The sequence below is a fragment of the Orycteropus afer genome, unplaced genomic scaffold (genome assembly GCF_000298275.1).
Source record: "Orycteropus afer afer isolate SDZICR_OR568_19922 unplaced genomic scaffold, OryAfe1.0 scaffold00293, whole genome shotgun sequence".
Classification (NCBI taxonomy): domain Eukaryota; kingdom Metazoa; phylum Chordata; class Mammalia; order Tubulidentata; family Orycteropodidae; genus Orycteropus; species Orycteropus afer.
Window position 1 is genome coordinate 469,291 of NW_006921880.1, and position 19,900 is coordinate 489,190.

Sequence of the window (19,900 nt, forward strand, 5' to 3'; positions counted from 1 at the left end):
TATCTGATATTGTCTGTTGTTGTTGTTCTGTGCCATGGAGTCGGACCCAACTCATAGTGACCCTCCTTGGGTTTCTGAGGCGGTATCACTATGGAAGTAGATTACCCAACCTTCCTTCTGAGTAGTGGCTGGTGTGTTTGAATCGCCAGCCTTCTAGTTAGCAGTCAAGTGCTTTTAGGCGCTATGCTTCCAGAGCTCCTTGATATTATCTAGGGAGTATGAAAAATACATTTCATTGCAATAGCTTAGAATTTGATACAACTTTACTGGAGGACAAATTGTTGACATATATACAGATTTTTAAATGTATGTATACTCTTGATCCACTTAGAAATTTATCCTAAGGAAATAATGTGACTTATGTACCAAGTATATAGAAAGAATGTACTTTGTTTTAATAGTGGTATATGAAGCAACCTAAATGAATTGGTTGGCTAAATTACAGTAATCCATGTTGTAAATACCACGCAGCTATTAAGATTGTGATGGGTACATGAAGTGACTAGGAGAAATAGCCACAATACATTATAAAATGAAGAAAACAAGTTACACAATAATAGGTAGAATATGACATCATTTTCTTTTAAGTATAGAGAAAACCTTTTATACTTTGAAGATGGAAAGAATTATGGAAGAAGCTCACTATTCCGTTAATGTTTTCCTCAGAAAGGTGGGATTGGGATGTATATTATTAAAGTGTTTTTTATATAGAGTTATATAACTCTATATTGTTTTATCACAGGAAATACACATTACTTGCATAAATGTAAATACCCCTCACCTTGTAACAAAGCAAACCTATAAAGATTTAAAATGCTATTCACACCGCAAAAAGCAAACAAACTAACAAACCTAGAAAATGTTCGAAGACATTATTTCCTTGTAAATTGCTAATGTCTGTAGCTGTATGTGGTATAAATTATTCTTGTATAGATTTTTTGTTTGGCACTCCAAGCTAGAAATACTCTACAGTTTTAAAAGCCCGTTGACATTAAGTTGGTTCCAAGTCATGGCAACCCTGTATGTGCCCAGAATAAAACTAGCCTTCATAGAGTTACCAATGGCTGGTTTTTTGGAAGTAGACCAGAAGGCCTTTCTTGTGAGGCACCCTGGGTGAACTTAGACCTCCAACCTTTAGGTTAGCAGCCAAGCATCTTAACTGTTGGCACCAACCAGGAACCCCTGCAGTCTTACAGGCTAGTGTTTATGTATGAAATTCTGCCTTTGATAACTTATTTCTCCCTTTATATATTTATGCACACACATACATACCGATATTCCATCACCTTGGTCTTACCCCAGGAAGGTACCTGTGCCCTTATATAGCAGTCTCCATCCCCCAGCATAACAGAACAAACTATACTGTGGTATCATTACAGAAGGAGAAATAAAATTAACCTATTTGATGCAAGAGAGTACTTCAAAAAAATTGTTTTATACATTAACTAGATAATTATAACTTGGATGTGTACAGTATTTATAATTTAGAGGAAACTTTAATAATAAGATTTTATTTGAGAATCACAGTAATCATAAAATAGAGCAGATATTGGAATACCCCTTGTTTGTTAGATTTCTGTTGTTAACAGATTACCACAAACCTAACTGCTTAAAAACATCTATTATATCTCACACCTTTGTAGGTCGGACTTGGCTGAGTTTTCTTCTCAGCATCTCACAAGACTGAGATCAGTATGTTGGACCTTTGGAAAGGGACCATGCCCCTTTTCAGACTTATCATCTCCAAACAGAACAGAGTGTCTTTAAAAGAAACAAAGTAATATTTCCCCAAACCTTTGAAAGTACCTTTGCCTTCTTAGTGATTCAGAAAATAGTGGCCTTGAACTCTGACGTTTACCTCAAGGACAGTGTTCCGTGAGTTTCCTCTAGCAGAGGCCTGATGGGACTAAATTATGCATTTTCAAACACTCAAAAAGTGTGTACCATTATCTTTGCCACCCTGAAATAGACATGGGAAGAACAGGCTTATCTTGGGCTCAGATAGGTGGTTGGATCTGTATGTGGTAGGGCCCTGGGACCTATACCCAGGTAAAGTGACACAGAGTTTTCACAGTTTCTCCAAGAGCGACTTGAGGGGCAGACAGGGAAACAAGCAGTTAGAAGAAACCCAGCTCTCTGGAAGAAGAAAGGATTTGCAGTAGCTGCTTTAGGATTCTGAGCTAGAAGAAGGAGCTCAGGTGCCTCAAATGACCCGTCCCCAGACTTTGTAAGATGAACTGATTTGGGACTAAATTTCCAAGATGCTGTCCCAGATCAGAGTGAGGTTTTTTTAAACTGTTCTATAGGAGATGTGCATCTTTCAAGAACTTAGAATACCTTGTTGAATGTTTACGTATCTATATCTTTACTGATCTGTAAGCTCCTTGACCTTTTATTTTGGAGAGGGAAAGCTTTATTTTCTTTTTTTATATTAAATTTATGGATGATGCCAGCTACCAAACATTTTGATCAAAGAGTCCCTGTATTTTCCCTGCTGATCAAAAGAGGGAAAATACAGAACAGAATTTCAGACTGTTGTGGAATCCAGAGTTTCTGAAGCCATAGAGAACCCCCCCCTTTGCCCTAAGATAATCTTTGAACCTTAAACAAAAAATATCCCCTAAAGTCTCCTTAAAATCAAATAATAGTTTAGCTTAACTGGTTAAAAAAGTCTGCCTTGAGCATTATGGTCTTTTGAGAATAATTATATTGAATTAAATTGACAATAGCAACTCAAAGATTAGATAGGAAATTTAGGGGGCAGTGAGTTTATGTTAATGGGGAGCAACAACTCAGAAAAAGAGAGTGGTTGCACAACTTGAATGTTATCAGTGTCCCTGTGTTGTACACATAGAAATTGTTTAATTGGTGTCTGTTTTTCTGTGTACATTCACAACAATAAAATTAATTTAAGAAAATCTTTAAAGCCATTTTATATTAAATTTTAGTAGGTAACACATTCGTTTCGCAAATCAAAAGTATGTAAGTATACTCACAAACATCTCACTTTCACACTTGTCCCTGCTGTCCCCTTTAAAAAGTTTCTCTTGTATTCTTTCCTGTGTTTCTTTCTACAAATGCAAGCAAATATAAATACACATTCTCATGTCCCACCCTTTGTTAAAGAAAAAGGGACTTACATACATTTTTGCAGACCTTGTTTTTTCAGTTAATGTATCCTGGATATCTTTTTGTATCAGTACATAGAAAGCTTTCTTATTCTTTGTTCACAACTGTATTCATTTGTACTGGATACACCATATTTTATTTAATCAGACCCCTTATATAAGAAATGAGTTGTTTCCAATCTTTTGCTATTGTAAATAATGCCACAATGACTGACTGTAGATATGTCATTTTGTTCATATGCAGATTTATCCATGCCGTATTCCTAGAAGTAGAATTGGGTCTAGCATAAGGAAGATGGGGCAATCTACTTCCGTAGTGATACTGCCTCGGAAACCCAAGGAGGGGTCGCTATGAGTCGGGTCCGACTCCACGGCACATAACAACAGCAACAAGCATAAATAAATTTATCATCTCCTTGAGTTTTCAATTTATTTGTATATGTCCAGAACTCAATATCCATGATATGTGGAGCCTGTACTAAATAAATTATTGACTGTTTGGAGAAATGAATAGGAGTTGCTTTGTCTGGGTTTCTGATCTGTTTACGTGTTAGAATGTCAAACCCATCTCAAAGATATATAAATTATCCTATGTAAGTCCAGTATAAGACATCTATTTCATTAAAAAGAATCTTCTATAGGAAAGACTTTTGAATACTCTTACAACTGTTGTTAGGTGCCATCAGGTTGGTTCCAACTCAGAGCAACCCACGTATGACAGAACGAAACCTGCCTGGTCCTGCCCTGTTCTCAGTTGTTGCTATTTGTGAACCCATTGTTGCACCCACTGAGTCAGTCAATTTCCTTGAGAGTCTTCCTCCTTAGTGCTGATCTTCTTCTTTACCAAGTATGGTGTCCTTCTCCAGGGACTGGTCCTTCCTGACAGCATGGCTAAAGACAGAATCTCCTCATCCTCCCTTCTAAGGAGCATTGCACCGGTACTTCTTCCAGGACTGATTCATTTGTTCGTCTCTCAGTCCATGGTGTATATTCTGTATTCTGTGGCAACACCATAACTCGAAGACATAAATTCTTCTTTGATCTTCCTTATTTGTTTTCCAGCTTTCACATGTAGTGGAGGTGATTGAAAATACCATAGTTTGGGTCAGGTGAATCTTAGTCCTAAACCTGTAAGAAACATTTCACCTCTGCTTTTATGGCAGTTCTGTAAACACATACATCATTTAACTTAGTGAAAAGTATGCTTCTAAAAACCAATGAATGTATCACTTTATTTGGCTTTGTTGGGTAAAGTCCTGTGAGTCAGAGTCCCCTCTCCCCCTTTCTTCCTTTCTCTCTCCCACCTTCAGTTTTATTTTTTGCTGAATGTTCAGAAAAGTCATGCTATAGACAATGATGTAAACACCACCTGTTATGACTAATCCACTCTGGTCTCTCCCTGTTTCAGCCACCTGCCTACCACTACTGAAATATTCAAAAGCAATACCAAAATACTTAACTGCAGAGGGATCTTTCAAATTGTGGCTCATTTACTACCTGCCTGGTAGCACACATTGTCAATTATATTATTAAATAAGAACTAAGACTTTAAACCAACCACTACCAGTAATTGTCAGTGTGACCTTAGGCAAGTAACCTATCCTTCATGAGCCTTCATTTATTCATTTCTAGAATGAGGAAAGTGGCTTTATGAGTTGTGAAGTAACTTCTACACCTAAATTTTATTATTTAAAGTGTTAATTTTACAATATTTCCGTGTTGTTTGATCCTTGCTGAGATTTTTCAGGGGTGACATTTCATAGTTTACTGTCTCCTACTTCAGTATGAATTTAGAGCTGAATTGTGCTACATGTTTTTATGCATGGTAGAAAGTTTGGCATTGTTCAAAAGTGGAAATAACATAGGTTTTGTAACCTATCAGACTAGGTTTGAATCCTGCCTCTGATTTATAAGCTATGTGACCTTGGAAAGTTATTGAGCATATCTGCTTTCTTTTCTAGCTATAAAATAATAAAGAAGTTATCTTATAAAGATAAATGAAATAATAAAGTTTCCAGTTCTATGGGTAGCACATAGGACGTTTAGTAAATGTTAGTGAATATATACAAAAGCAGCCAAGTTGTAGGGCAGGGATTGTGATGGGGCAGGGATTATTACCGCTCTTAACCCATGACTAACTAATCCATACTTTTTTTTTAAAGTCATAAAATGTATCATACATACAAAGAATGTAATCAGCATTTTTTATGGTTTTAATAATAATAATAAAATGAAAATCCATAAACTCGGCACTCACATTAAAAAAAAGATTACCAGCACTTCAAAAGCCCTGTGAGTCCACCCCAATTGCATTGCCCTAGTCACATTCCTCGGGGGGCTAGGGGGCTGCTTTTTACTTGGAGGCAGCTGTATTTTAAGGCCAGGCCGGAGGTAGGTGTCCCTGGGACTCGGGGGCTGCTATTTGCTTGGGGGCAGCTCTATTTTAAGACCAGGGCCTGAGGTAGGCAGGCCCAGGGGGCTCGGGGGCTGCTTTTCATTTGGGGGCAGCTCTATTTCAAGGCTGGGGCCCAAGGTGGGCAGGCTCAGGGGGCTGCTTTTTGCTTGGGGGCAGCTCTATTTTGAGGGGGGCCTGAGGTAGGTGGGCACGGGCTGTTTTTGCTTGGGGGTAGGTCTATTTTAAGGCCAGAGCATGAACTAGGGAGGTGCAGAGAGCTTAGGAACAACTAAGGGAGATGAACTTGTCTGTCAGTTTGTCATCCTGTGGTGGCTTACATGTTGCTGTGAGGCTGGAGGCTATGCCACCAGTGTTGCAAAATCCTAGCAAGGTTACCCGTGGTGGACAGGTTTCAACAGAGCTTCTGGGCTAAGACAGACTCAGAAGGAGGAAGACACCATCCACTTCTCAAACAATTGGCCAGTGAAAACCTTATGAATAGCAGTGAGACTTCGGGTAAGATGGCGGAATAGGGAGAAAAACTTCACAGACCCTCTTCGACAAAGAAAAGGGGAACCAATTAACACAGACACAGAAGATAATCCTGGACCCCTGAGCCTTGAAGGGAAGGATATAAAAGTGGACTAAACCCCAACTAGCAGCAGAAGAATTTGCATGAAAATACCAAAAAAGGAGACATATGGAGCTGCGGTCTGGCAGCAATCCTGAGCAAGCCTCACAGTATGGCACGGCACAGCACGGCACAGACAGCCTGGAGAGTGCCGAGTGGTGGTAGAACCTAAGAATTAACCTAAAAATCAGCCCTGCTAGCCAGGGACTGCACAGAGGACTGCTCTGGTGGTTGGGGAATAAAACATGAAGTACCAACAAAGAGAAAGGCGGGCTGAGCTGTGGACTTTTGCCTGTCCAGAGGGTGCCATCATTTTGAATGTTTACAAAAGGCTTGACCATTTTGGATATTTAAAGAAACAGTGCTCTCCGAGATTCCAGGGGCTTAAGAACAGGTTCTGCTTGCCAGTAACCCCAAGGACACTCCAGACCTGGACAACTGAAAAGGTGCGACATTCCCCTTGTTACTCATACCCCACACCCCTTGGTGAATGCAGGTGCAGCCCTCCCCCACTCCCACCCACCTTCTGGGCCCACAGGAGCTCCATCCCAGTCTACGTGCTCAGGCAGAGCCTGAGTGCCCTGCCCTACCCTCCCTGATTTTTTTCTTTTTCTCTTTCTTTTTTTTTCCTCTTTCTTTTTTCTGGTTTTTAGTTTCCTTATTTTTATCTGTTTTAAAACTACTATTATTATTAATACATTTGTCTTTTTACTATTATTCTTTATTCTTCCCCTCCTAGGTCCTAGTTTTTGGCTCTTTTTCTTTTCCCTGTTCAGGGTTGCAAATTTTTTTTTCTTGTTTCGTTTTTTTTCTCATGGTTAACCCTGTTCCTTGTTTTTCTTTTTGCATTTTTTCCATTTTTTCCATCATTATTCTCCTTCTCTACCTATTCTCTCTTATTGCCCTATACCCAGATATTGCAGGTTTTCTTGTTTTTCTCTTTTTCTTTTTCCCTTTTTCCTTTTTTTGGTTACTGTTCCTGTGTGATTATATGGTGTATTTTTTGTACATGTGCTTTTAGTTTTTTGGTGGTTATTCAGTTGCAATTTTTGTCTGATTGAATGGGAGACAGCAAAGTCCCCATAAAACACAACTACACCCACACCTCCTGAAACTTCACTTACTGACCGAGAGCCACCACCTCCTTCTCCATCAACAGGCCAACGATAAAAAACCACCAAGAAGAGGCTGAATCACCCTTGGCTTCTCTTCACAAAGTTAACAGAGATCTTAACAACAACGCCACGATGTCTCGGAGACAACAGACCATCAGAGTCCACACAAAGAAGCAAGATAAAGTGGTAGAAACAAGGGAACAGGATACAGATCCAGAACACATCCCTGAGGAAGAAGCAGCATCGGAACTCTCTGATACAGAATTCGAAAGAATGATATTTAGGTATCTTCAAAGGGTTGAGAGACAGACCAAAGAAAACACAGAAAAAACCTTAGAAGAATTTTGGAAGAAAATACAAGAACAAAATGACAAAATAAATGAAAAATTAGAAATGATTCTAAATCTACAGTTAGAAATCCAGGAGATTAATACTAAATTGTCAGAAATAGATAACACATTGGAAGGGCAGAGGAGCAGAATTGGTGCAATGGAAGACAGAATTAATGAGATTGAAGACAAATACCTGAATACTTCTTTGGAAAGGGATCAATCAGAAAAAAATCCAAAACAAATGAAAGCCTGAGGTTCATGTGGGATACCATCAAAAGGAATAACCTACATGTCACTGGAATTCCAGAGCAGGAAGAGAAAAATAATAGCACTGAGGAAATTGTCCAAGATCTATTGGAGGAGAACTTCCCTGATACGATGAATGATGAGAATATATCCATTGTCCAGTGAATAGCAGTGAAATGCTGTCTGATATATTACTGGAAAACTTTATGAATAGCCCTGAAAAATTGTCCAATATAGTGCCAGAAGATGAGCCAGTCAGGTTAGAAGGCACTCAAAATTTGACTGGAAAAGAGCTGACTCCTCAGAGTAGAGATGACCTTAACGATGTGGATAGAGTAAAGCTTTTGGGACCTCCATTGGCTGACATGGCACGACTCAATTTGAGGAGAAACAGTTGCAAACATCCATTAAGAATCAGAACATGGAATGTAAGAAGTATGAATCTAGGAAAATTGGAAGTTGTCAAAAATGAAGTGGAATGCATAAAGATTGATATCTTAGGCATTAGGAAGCTGAAATGGATTGGTTTTGGCCATTTTGAATCAGACAACCATATGATCTACTGTGCCAGGAATGACAAATTGAAGAGAAATGGTGTGGCATTCATCATCACAAAGACTGTTTCAAGATCTGTCCTGAAGTACAACACTGTCAGTGATGGGAACATATCCATATGCCTCGAAGGAAAACCAGTTAATACTACTACTGTTCAAATTTATGCACCAACTGCCAAAGCCAAAGATGAGGAAATTGAAGATTTCTGCCAACTTCTGCAGTCTGAAATTGATTGAGCAAGTAATCAAGATGTATTGATTATCACAAGTGACTGGAATGCAAAAGTTGGAAACAAAGAAGAGTTACTGGTAGTTGGAAAATAGGGCCTTGATGATAGAAATAATACTGGAGATTGCATAATAGAATTTTGTAAGACCAACAACTTACTCATTGCAAATACCTTTTTTCAACAACATAAGCAATGGCTATATATGCAGACTTCACCAGATGGAATATACAGGAATCAGATTGACTACATCTGTGGCAAGAGGTGATAGAGAAGTTCAATCTTCAGCCAAAACAAGGTCAGGAGCTGACTGTGGAACAGACCATCAACTGCTCATATGCATGTTCAAGTTGAAGTTGAAGACAATTAAAACAAGTCCATGAGAGCCAAAATATGACCTGGAATATATCCTTCCTGAATTTACGGACCATCTAAAGAATAGTTTTGATGCATTGAACACCAGTGCCTGAAAACCAGAGGAATTGTGGGATGACATCAAGAACATCATCCATGAAGAAAGCAAGAGGTCATTAATAAAAACAAGAAAGGAAGAAAAGACCAAAATGGATGTCAGAAGAGACTCTGAAACTTCCCTTGAGCATTTGCTAAAGCATATGGAAGAAATGACAAGATAAAAGAGCTGAACAGAAGATTTCAGAGAGCAGCTCAAGAAGACAAAGCCAATAATTACACTGAAATGTGCAAAGACCTGGAGTTAGAAAAACAAAAGGGAAGAACACGCTTGGCATTTCTCAAGCTGAAAGAACTGAGGAAAAAATTTAAGTCTCGAGTTGCAATATTGAAAGATTCTATGGGCAAAATATTGAATGATGGAGGAAACAGCCAAAGAAGATGGAGGGAATACACAGAGTCACTGTACCCAAAAGAACTGGTTGATGTTCATCCATTTCAGGAGGTGGCATATGACCAAGAACCAATGGTATTGAAGGAAGAAGTTGAAGCTGCACTGAAGGAATTGGCGAAGAACAAGGCTCTAGGAATTGATGGAATACCCAGTGAGATGTTTCAACAAACGGATGCCCCACTGGAGGCACTCACTAGGCTATGCCAAGAGATTTGGAAGATAGCTACCTGGCCAAGTTACTGGAAGAGACCTGTATTTGTACCCAATCCAAAGAAAGGTGATCCCACAGAATGTGGAAATTATCCAACAATATCATTAATATCGCGTGCAAGTAAAATCTTACTGAAGATAATTCAAAGATGGTTGCAGCAGTATATTGACAGAGAACTTCCAGAAATGCAAGCTGGGTTCAGAAGAGGACGTGGAACAAGGGGTATCATTGCTGATGTTAGATGGATCTTGACTGAAAGCAAAGAATACCAGAAAGGTGTTTACTTATGTTTTATTGACTATGCAAAACATTCGATTGTGTAACATTGAGAAGAATGGGAATTCCAGAACACTTAATTGTATTCATGAGGAACCTGTACATAGATTACCAGGCTGTTGTTCCAACAGAACAAAGGGACACTGCATGGTTTAAAATCAAGAAGGGAGCGCATCAGGGTTGTATCCTTTCACCATACTTATTCAATCTGTATGGTGAGCAGATAATCCGAGAAGTTGGACTATATGAAGAAGAACGTGACATCAGGATTGGAGGAAGAATCATTAACAACCTGCGATACGCTGACGACACAACTTTGTTTGCTGAAAGTGAGGATGACTTGAAGTACTTACTGATGAAGACTGAAGAATACAGTCTGCAGTATGGATTACATCTCAATATAAAAATCCTCACAACTGGACCTATAAGCAGCATCACGATAGATGGAGAAAAGATTGAAGTTGTCAAAGACTTCACAATGCTTGGTTCTACAGTCCATGCCAATGGAAGCATCAGTCAAGACAAAAGACGACATACAGCACTGGGCAAATTGGGTGCAAAGGCCCTCTTTCAAGCGCTGAAGAGCAGAGATGTCTCTTTGAGGACGAAGGTGCGCCTGACACAAGCCATGGTATGTTCAGTCACCTCATATGCATGTGAGAGCTGGACAATGAATAAGGAAGACCGAAGAAGAGTTGATGCTTTTAAGTTGTGGTGCTGCCAAAGAATGCTGAAAGTACTATGGACTGCTAAAAGAACTAACAAATCTGCCCTGGAGGAAGTGCGGCTGGAATGCTCTTTGGAAGCAAGAATGGCCAGACTTCATTTCACCTACTTTGGTCATGTTGTCAGAAGGGACCATTCTCTGGAGGATGTCATGCTTGGTAAGGTGGAGGGTTGACGAAAGAGGGGAAGGCCCTCGATGAGATGGATTGACACAGTGGCTGTGGCAATGGGCTCAGGTATAGCGAGGATCATCAAGCTGGTGCGGGATCAGGGAGTGTTTCATTCTGTTTTGCATAAGGTTGCTATGAGTCGGAGACAGCTCTACAGCATCTAACAACAACATAGCATTTTGCAAGCATGTGTCACTCACAGCAAAATGATTATTATGTTCGTACTTCCTCTCCAGCATGGAGTGGGGAAGATAAGAAATGGAGTCTCATATTCTTCCTACTAAACACCCAATCTACACAGAGACCCTTTACTTATGATGCCACTGTTGCCATATGTGTTGGCTGGCCAGGAACACTCTTTGCATCTCTTAAACACATGGCCAGTTTAAAATGTCAGTCTTAGTTTTGATGGCTACAGCTGAGGAAAGCTACATATTACTGGTTTCCAGCTAGAGTCAGTCTATGATACCTTGTTGAAAACAGTGAGCTGGCAAAATTTGGCTGATAATCTCAAACCCATATTGCCAGCCCTCACCACAACCCTTATTCTTCTCCCACTGACTTCAAGTGTTTTACTTAATGTTTCTAAGCAACCAGCTAAAATTGGCAACATTATATTAAAAGAAAGGAAAAAGTGATTACTGCTTATCAATTTAGCACAGAGTGTTCCTAAGAACTGGCTGAATGAAACCTAAATGACAGGCTTTCACTAATAAATGTATATTACGATAGAAAACCTGCATATATTAGAACAAGGACTTGCCTGTACTATTTATAATATCTGTGTGAGATTTAATTAATCTCTCATCGCCACAGTTATTGATTTTCTCTTTGGAATTAGATTTTAATAACCATCTGTGAGAACAGTCAGAAAGCCTGTCTCTGGAAACAATGCCTTGATATTTTAGGGATATGAGAGCAGCTGCGAACTGTTATTCTTCCTTTTTTAATAGCTGAATGTCAAATCCTGTAGTTTGGCTTTCATTCACTAATATGAGCAAAGGATTCTGCCTTTCTTTCTGATTCACGTTCCATTAACACACTGCATTAACATGCTGTGTATTATTACTCTTCAGTTCAAGTTACCTTCTGAACTAAAAATAAATCCCATCCGGGCCTCTGATTCTAACCTCACCCTATAATCCTCTTGGCCTTGGCATTACTGTTTTATTTTCCTTAAATAAATATCTCCCATTCTCAGGCTTTGCCAAAATCCAGTTATTTTATTAACTCAAATTTCAGTCTTCTTCTACCTCAGCATGGTATTAATAAAAATGAGTGGGTATGAAAATGTATATATGTGCACTGTGAGTGAATAAGTGAATTTACATTTGAATGAGTCTGTTTGTGTCTACTAGTGGGTGTTTATAGCCAGCATGGAAAAGGTGTGTAGGCGGGGATAGGAAAGATTAAGGCTGGTGAAGAGGAGGAGAACCTGTAGAGCAGCCGCAGAAGGTGATAGTAAGGGCTGGTGTGGGAGAGGGGAGAAGACCATCATCGTGTCCTTCCTGCTGAAATGCCCGTCTTTCCCTTAATATCGATTTCCAAACATAATCCAGAGGAAATAATTTATGGAGTTACCTCATTTTACTTGCTTATAAATTGAATTTATGTCTAATTTGTGTTCTTAAAGTATAAGTGACTAGAAATTGGATATGTCCATGTTTATTAAAGGGTATAAAACCAATTGTAAAACTGAGTTAAGGAAATTTCATAGTCTCTTTTATACTGTCAAGGAGTCCTGGCATTTGGCTGCTAATCAGGTCAGTGGTTTGAACCCACCAGCCGCTCCACAAAGAAAGATGAGGCAGTCTGCTTCCATAAAGATTTACAGCCTTGGAAACCCAATGGGGGTCGCTATGAGTGGGAATTGACTCGGTCACAATGAGTTTGGTTTGGTTTTTTTTATACTGTCAACACCATTATTCTGCCATCTGTTATGGTTGAGCAGTGATTTTCAAAGTATGGTCCCCAGACTAACAACATCAGCATCACCTAGGAACATGTTAAAAATTAAAATTCTGGGATCCCATTCCAGACCTACTAATCAGAAGCTTTGGGTGTGGGGCCTAGTTTTAACAAGCCTTCCAGGTGACACTGATACATAGTAAAGTTTGAAAAACATTCTTGTATATTGTTGAAAAAAAATTGACATCTCTCTGTCATCTTCCATCATTAAAGTTTACTTTGAATACCCTAACACAAATGAAATCTGTCTTAGTGTGTTGAAGTTGGTGACAGACAAGAACAAACAGTTGATTAGGAGTGTGGGTAAGTAGAGGGAAAGAAGGAAGACCTGTAGGTATGGTACTGCTATGTTTATTGATAAGGCTGTGTTTGCTTGGTTGAAAGGATATCCTGATTATATTAGAATATGGATAAATTCCATATATGTGCATTTTATTATTGTATAAACCTATATTAATCTGTTTTATTCGTTTAGAAGTATTAATACTTGATTTATTTTTGTTCCGTTTTTGCTGCTCTCTACTCACCATTAAAAAATTATCTTTATAGAAATTTTACAACCCTTGGCACTTGACTGCTAACCAGAAGGCTGGCGGTTCAAACCCACCAGCTACTCCTTGGAAGGAAGGTTGGGCAATCCTACTTCCGTAGTGATACTGCCTCGGAAACCCAAGGAGGGGTCGCTATGAGTCAGGGCTGACTCGACGGCACATAACAACAACAACAACAGCAGGAAGTTTATTAGTAAACTATAATTAAATATTCGTATAAAGATCCATTATTATTCTCCTTTATAGTCCACATTTTTCTATCTTAATATTAAACTAGACACAAAACCCCTCTGCCGCCAAGTTGGTTCTGATTCATGAAGACCCCCATTGGGTTTCCGCTCTTGGCTCCTGACCCTTATTTCTTGGCGGTAGTCAGATCCCTTTAATCTCTGCTCCCTTGATTAATCTCTTATATCTCAAAAGAGATTAACTCCCATACAACTTAATCCTGCAGATTAACATTACAGAGGGCATAATTTGCAACACATAGGATAATTATATTAGATCACGAGATAAAGGATAATTACATAATACTGAGAATCATGGCCTTCTTAGCCAAGTTGGCACATGTGTTAGAGGACATAGTTCAATCCATCATAGTCACTGTGAGTTGGAGCCAACTCAGTGGCACCTAACAACATACGTGAAATACCCTGCTGATCAACAGCTGCCTCAGCATTTAGAGTTGTCACCCGTGATTCTTGCCAATCACATGGCTGTAAAATGGTGTCTCATTGTGTTCCTTATTTCCATTTCTTTAATCACTAATGAGACTAAACATATCTTCATGTATGTGTGTTTCCTGGTCTCTAAAAGATGTGCGTGGTTCTTTTGCACATTTTTCTATTGAGTTACTTTTTTTTCTCTTACTGATTTTTAGGAAATAGCTGTATATTCTTCATACTAATTCATTGTTACGTGTGTTTCAAATAGTTCCTCTAAATTTGTAACTTCTTGCTTTATGATATCTTTGTGACAATCAGAATTTCTTAATTTTAACATTATCAAAAATAACAATTTTTCTTTTCTAGTTGTGCTCTTTAATTTTTTTAAAGAAACTTTTCTCTATTTGAAAGTCAGAATTATATTCTCCTGTAGTTTTACTTTTAACATTTACGTTAGTAAGGTGTGAGATAAGGGTCCAGCTTCATTTATTTCTCCACATATTTCTCCACTGCCATCGAGTCAGTTCTGACTCATAGTGACCCTATTAGCATCCATGTAGTCAACCATATTTTAAAATCTTTTTTTTTCCAGTGATCCACCATATATTTCATATATTGAAGTTTCATGTATCTATGGATTTGATCTGGCCTTTCTATTTTGTTGGTCATTTATATGATCCTGTGATCTTGTGCTAGTGAACATTGTCTCAGTTGCTCAGCTTCAGAAGTTCTGTTACCTAGTAGGGCAAGATCCTCTTCCTTACTTTTTCTTTAGAAAGGCCTTGTCCTATTCTTGTTTCCTTGGTCTTCCATGTAACTTTTAGAAGTGGATTATCATGTTCTACAATTCTGCTGGGATTTTTATTAAATTACATTGAACCTACAGATTCAATGTAATTTAATAAAAATTTTACATCGTTGTGGTATTTACGATGTAATAAACATAGTCTGTCTGTCTAGCAGTAAACACAGTCTTTCTTTTTCTTAGCTGCTCTCAACAAAATTTTACTATTTTTTCTATAGAGGTTTTGCAATTTATTCCTTGATACTTATTTTCTTTATGGTTTTATAAATGTTGCCTTCTTTTAAATTACATTTTCTAGTTGTTGGTTGCTGGTATTTAGTAATGCAGCTGACTATTGTATATTGAATTTTTTTAAGCCATTCACCTTGCTAAACTCTTGTATTCTTCCATGTTTATAATCAAATCATCAGCAAATGAGGGACACAACTTATAACAAATGAAAATCTATTAAATATATTTCAATCCAGAAGTTCTTACCAGTAATTAAAAAAAAAAAAATCTATAGAGAATAAATTCATTTTTTAAAAAACTGGTAAATAAAGGGAAAAAATCAACCATCTACTCTTCCCATTCTATATGAATTACTGCTTGGTAGCCAAATGATAGCTAAGTGTTCAAACTAATATATGAAAAAGAAATTATATAATTATATTGTTGCTATTTTACAAACCCCTAATGAATTAGTGGGTATAGGAATTGAGCATCATTGGCTGCTAGCATCACAAAAAGAGAGGGACAGCCAAACTTGTGACTACTGATGAACGGACACTTCACCACTTATTATAGTCTTGCAAAAAAGACTGAAAATTGAGCCTGATCAAGACTCCAGAGCCAACAGGTTATTTGCAAGAATACAGAGGACAGGAACATATTGACCTATAATGTTAATACACAGTCAGCACTATCCAGACTGTAGGAAGCTTTACAGGATAAATGACCCAGGTTCTTCCACAGGTAAATTGTCAGAATAAGAAAGAATAAAGGAGGCAACCTGTAGATTAAAAGACATACCAATTTTAAAATAAATAAATAAGCTAGACTATGTGGTCTAGGAATGCACACTTGGGTGATAAAGCTATAAAGACAGACAAGGAAGTGATACTATAAAATCAGAGTAGTGGTTACTTTTGAGAGGAGGAGATTTTAACTGAGATGAGACACATGATGGAGCTTCTGGGAGGGGGCTGGTAACATTCTATTTCTTGACTAGTTGCCTTACACTAATTTCATTAAGACATGTATTTGTGAGATTGTCCTGTATTTGTTTTCTTTTACAATTAAAAGGTTATAAAATGCAGCAAAAAGGCAAACAATGAACTGGAAAGTATTTGCAAAAAAGAAAAATACGTTAAAATTTATGCAAAGTGATAAGAATAATATTAAAACTCCAATAACAGAATTGCAGAGGACATAAATAATTTACAAAATTTTGAGCCTCGTTGAAATAGTTCCCCTCCTTTTGGAAGGTAGGAAGGGAAAGAAACACCTGTGTTATATTCACAGACAGCATTTCTGGAGAAGGAGAAAAGGAAGAAGCTCCATATTAAATGTGCACATTGGTGTAAGATACAGCCTAATATCTGTTGGGGATGTGAGGGAGGACAACAGACCATCTAATAAGTACCCTTCACTAACTGTAGGTTTCTGTCATATGATCCCAAAGTGAACGCAACCCAAAATAATTAATTTGTTTTCTGTTCATGTTGAATTAGCCTTGCAGTTTATAACTTGGAAACATTTTATAATGAGTTATGTTGAATTTTTTTTTTTATACTTCACAGTGAGAGACCTACCACCTGTTTGCCTTGATGTTAGACAGAAGCAGCGCATCTCTGTAGATGCGTTATCATCCGAAATGAAGGCTTCAGCTCCTCCAGAATCTACCTTTCCCATGCAGCCCAAAACTATGAAAGACTTTCAGTAAGTTTCAACTCACCATTATATGTATACATGTAGTCATCTGTGTGGCGGCGCTTTACATAATTTAATATCTTTCTGTGATGAATTAATTGATCATTATCAAGCAAAGAGTGAAGACACAAATGACTAATGTCTCAAGTGAAGGTGAAAACAAGTGTATGAATAATAAGTAAGGGGTAGTTAGGTTTCTAGCCAAAGAAAGGAAACACAAAGAGAATGAATCAAAACAGACAAAAGGAGATAAAAATGGTAATATAATAAATACAATATGGCTTTTTATTAAAAATAATAATAAGAAGAATTTATCTTCTATGTGATACATAGTTTAAAACTGTGTCACCAGTCAGAATCCAAATGGATACTTGAAGGAGGAGTAAATTGGGAATGAAAAAGTAGAGACAGAATTTAGACAAAATCAAGAAGTTTGTCAGTGAAGGGAAGGAAAGAGTGGAAAGTGGAATGCACATATCAAGAATGACCTTTTTTTAAGCAGGTTAGTAAGAAAGGTGAAGGTGAATTAATATCTTAACCTAGTTAAAAATTATAAATTCATAAACTGTATTTTCATTAACTAACTGGCATATATTTCTATATTCAGTTTCAGTATTTCAAAGCACATATATATCCGGTGACTTTTTTTTAATAAAGAAGTAATGCTGTTTTTATCTGAGTAATATTTATATCTATAAATGGATAATGTATGTTCTTATTTTAGGGAAGATGTAGAAAAGGTTAAGTCATCAGGAGATTGGAAAGCAGTACATGATTTTTATCTAACAGCATTTGATTCTTTCCCCGAACTAAATATCGCATTTAAGGTAATAATCCGTAAAACATTTTAAATTCACTTTTAGTTTTAAATTTTTCCAAAAATGATATGATAAATTTATCTTATTTTCTACATAATACTGACTTAAGTACTGTTTAACCAAATGCATACGTAATTTATTTCTGAAATTATATGTATCATGAAAAATCAAATATTACTTAAGTGACATCACAAAAATTTTTATTTATATTGTTTTTATTTATAGTGTTAATGTTTGACTCCATTCTTTCAGTTTTATAAAAGAAGGTTATTAAAATCATTCTTATATATGTATTTATTTTTATTTTTAGCAATTTGGCACAAACAGTTCATTTTTGCCATCAGATTAAAAATAGTAGAAATTATAAATGTATAATGATGGTTCAAATATTAACAAGAATAGTCTATAAAATGTTATATGCGCTTAATTATTTAATTGAATTTGCAGAAAGATGCTGCTGCCTCATTTAATACCATTGAAGACTCTGGGATTAATGCTAAATTTGTGAATGCTGTATATGATACTTTACTTAATACTGTAAGTATCACTTACGAACATATGCCAATAGTATCATTCTTTGTCTCTTCTATATTTCAGAAGCAGCTCCACAAATATTGTAAGAATCACCTGTAACATAATTATAAACTCTCTGATGTAATTTTAAAGGAAATTTAGTTTGGAATACTCAGAAAAGTAGCTAATATTTCTCATTAACTAAAAATTAAGCAGGAAGTACTTGTACATCTAGTCTTTGTTTAAGAAAGTCTTTCTAAAATAAAATCTTGTTTCCTTTACACAGCAAAAGGAGGTAGGTTATTTGATTGTATTGGAATTTCATTGATGTATAGATCAGTGGTTTTCAAATTTTAGCATGTGTCAGAATAATAGGAAAGGCTTATTAAAATACAGTTTCAGATTCAGTAGATGTAGGGTGGGACTCAAGAATTTGCATTTCATACAAATTCCCAGATTATGTTGATGTTCCTGATCCAAGAACTACAGTTTGAGAGCCCCACTGCTATAGTCCAGTTTATGAAGAATTTAAATCCTTCCAATCCATGAGCTATTTCCTTCCAGTTTCTTAGATCTTCTTTAATTTCTCTTGGTGTAGTATTTTATAGTTTTCTGGTTAGAAGTCTTCTACATTTCTTGTTACATCAATTTCTAAGTATTTGCTTTTTTTACAATATTGTGACTTCATTTTCTAATTGTTACCAGTGTAGGGATCACATATTTAGCTTTATGTAATAGCCTTGCTACAGTCACTCATTAATTCTAATAGTATATCAGTAGTTTTTTGAATTTTCTACTTACACAGTTCTCTCATTTGTGGAAAATGAGAATTTTATTTCTTTTTTTTCTCCAGTTATTACATCTTCCATGTATGTATATGTTGGAGTTATTGCACTGGCTAGGAACTCTTGCACGGTTTTGAATAAAAGAAGTGATAGCAGACTTTATTGCCTAATTCCTGCTCTCACTACTTTACCATTAAGCATATGAAAACCTCCTTAGCATCATTTGTCATCAGAGACATGGAAATAACCCTACAAACCCATCAGAATTAATAAAATTAAAAAAAAAAACAAACATACCAAGAAGTCATGGGCACCAACAAAAAAAAAATCATTTCAAGCAGGGAGTAGTCAACCTGGTCAGATGCTGCTGGGGTGGATGCATAGTAAGATTTGGACAGAGGATTGACCATTGTCTTTAATAAGATATAGGTCATTGATGACTTTAAGCAGTCATTTCAGTGGAGTTATAGGGAGGAAAGCTTACTTGGTTGAAGAGAAAATGAGAGGAGAGGAAGTAGACATAGTGAGTACAGATGACCCTGGGTTTTGCTGTGAAGGAAGGCAGAGAAATGGAGTAGTAACTGGGATGAGGGATTCTTCATATGAGGAATATATAGTCAGGGTCCTGGCAGGAAACAAAAAAACCACACTCAAATTAGGTAACCGAATAAGTATTATTTTCCTTTGAAGTTGTTACTAGAGTGAGGGAAGCCATAAAAAACAGAACAGTATCCCAGGAGTGAACCTGGCAATGGGCTGTGGAGGAGAGGGCTGTCTTACGGGAGCTGTGACTTTTAGTCAAGGGACACAGCCAGCCTATGACAACCAGCCCATGGTGACCATGCAGGGAGGGAACTGAGGGAACAAATACCCCAACCTCACTCTCCTCCCTTTTCTACCAGTGCTCCCTATTGCCAAACTCAACCAGAAGACAGAAGGCAAAGGAGTCTGGTTGATGCAGTCCTTAGGGGTCAGCCTCCTGGAGCACAGAGCAGGGTGGAGAAGAGT

At 37.3% G+C, this 19,900-nt stretch overlaps 1 protein-coding gene across 1 annotated transcript in view; it reads left to right on the top strand.

The window, feature by feature from the left end:
- HECTD2 (HECT domain E3 ubiquitin protein ligase 2) overlaps window positions 1-19,900 on the top strand; it is an 85,352-nt gene that overhangs the window by 24,192 nt on the left and 41,260 nt on the right. Inside the window, exons 3-5 of the mRNA XM_007951253.2 lie at window positions 16,647-16,785; window positions 17,501-17,603; window positions 18,042-18,131. Coding sequence (XP_007949444.2) covers window positions 16,647-16,785; window positions 17,501-17,603; window positions 18,042-18,131 — 332 coding nt within the window. The remainder of the gene's footprint in view (window positions 1-16,646; window positions 16,786-17,500; window positions 17,604-18,041; window positions 18,132-19,900) is intronic.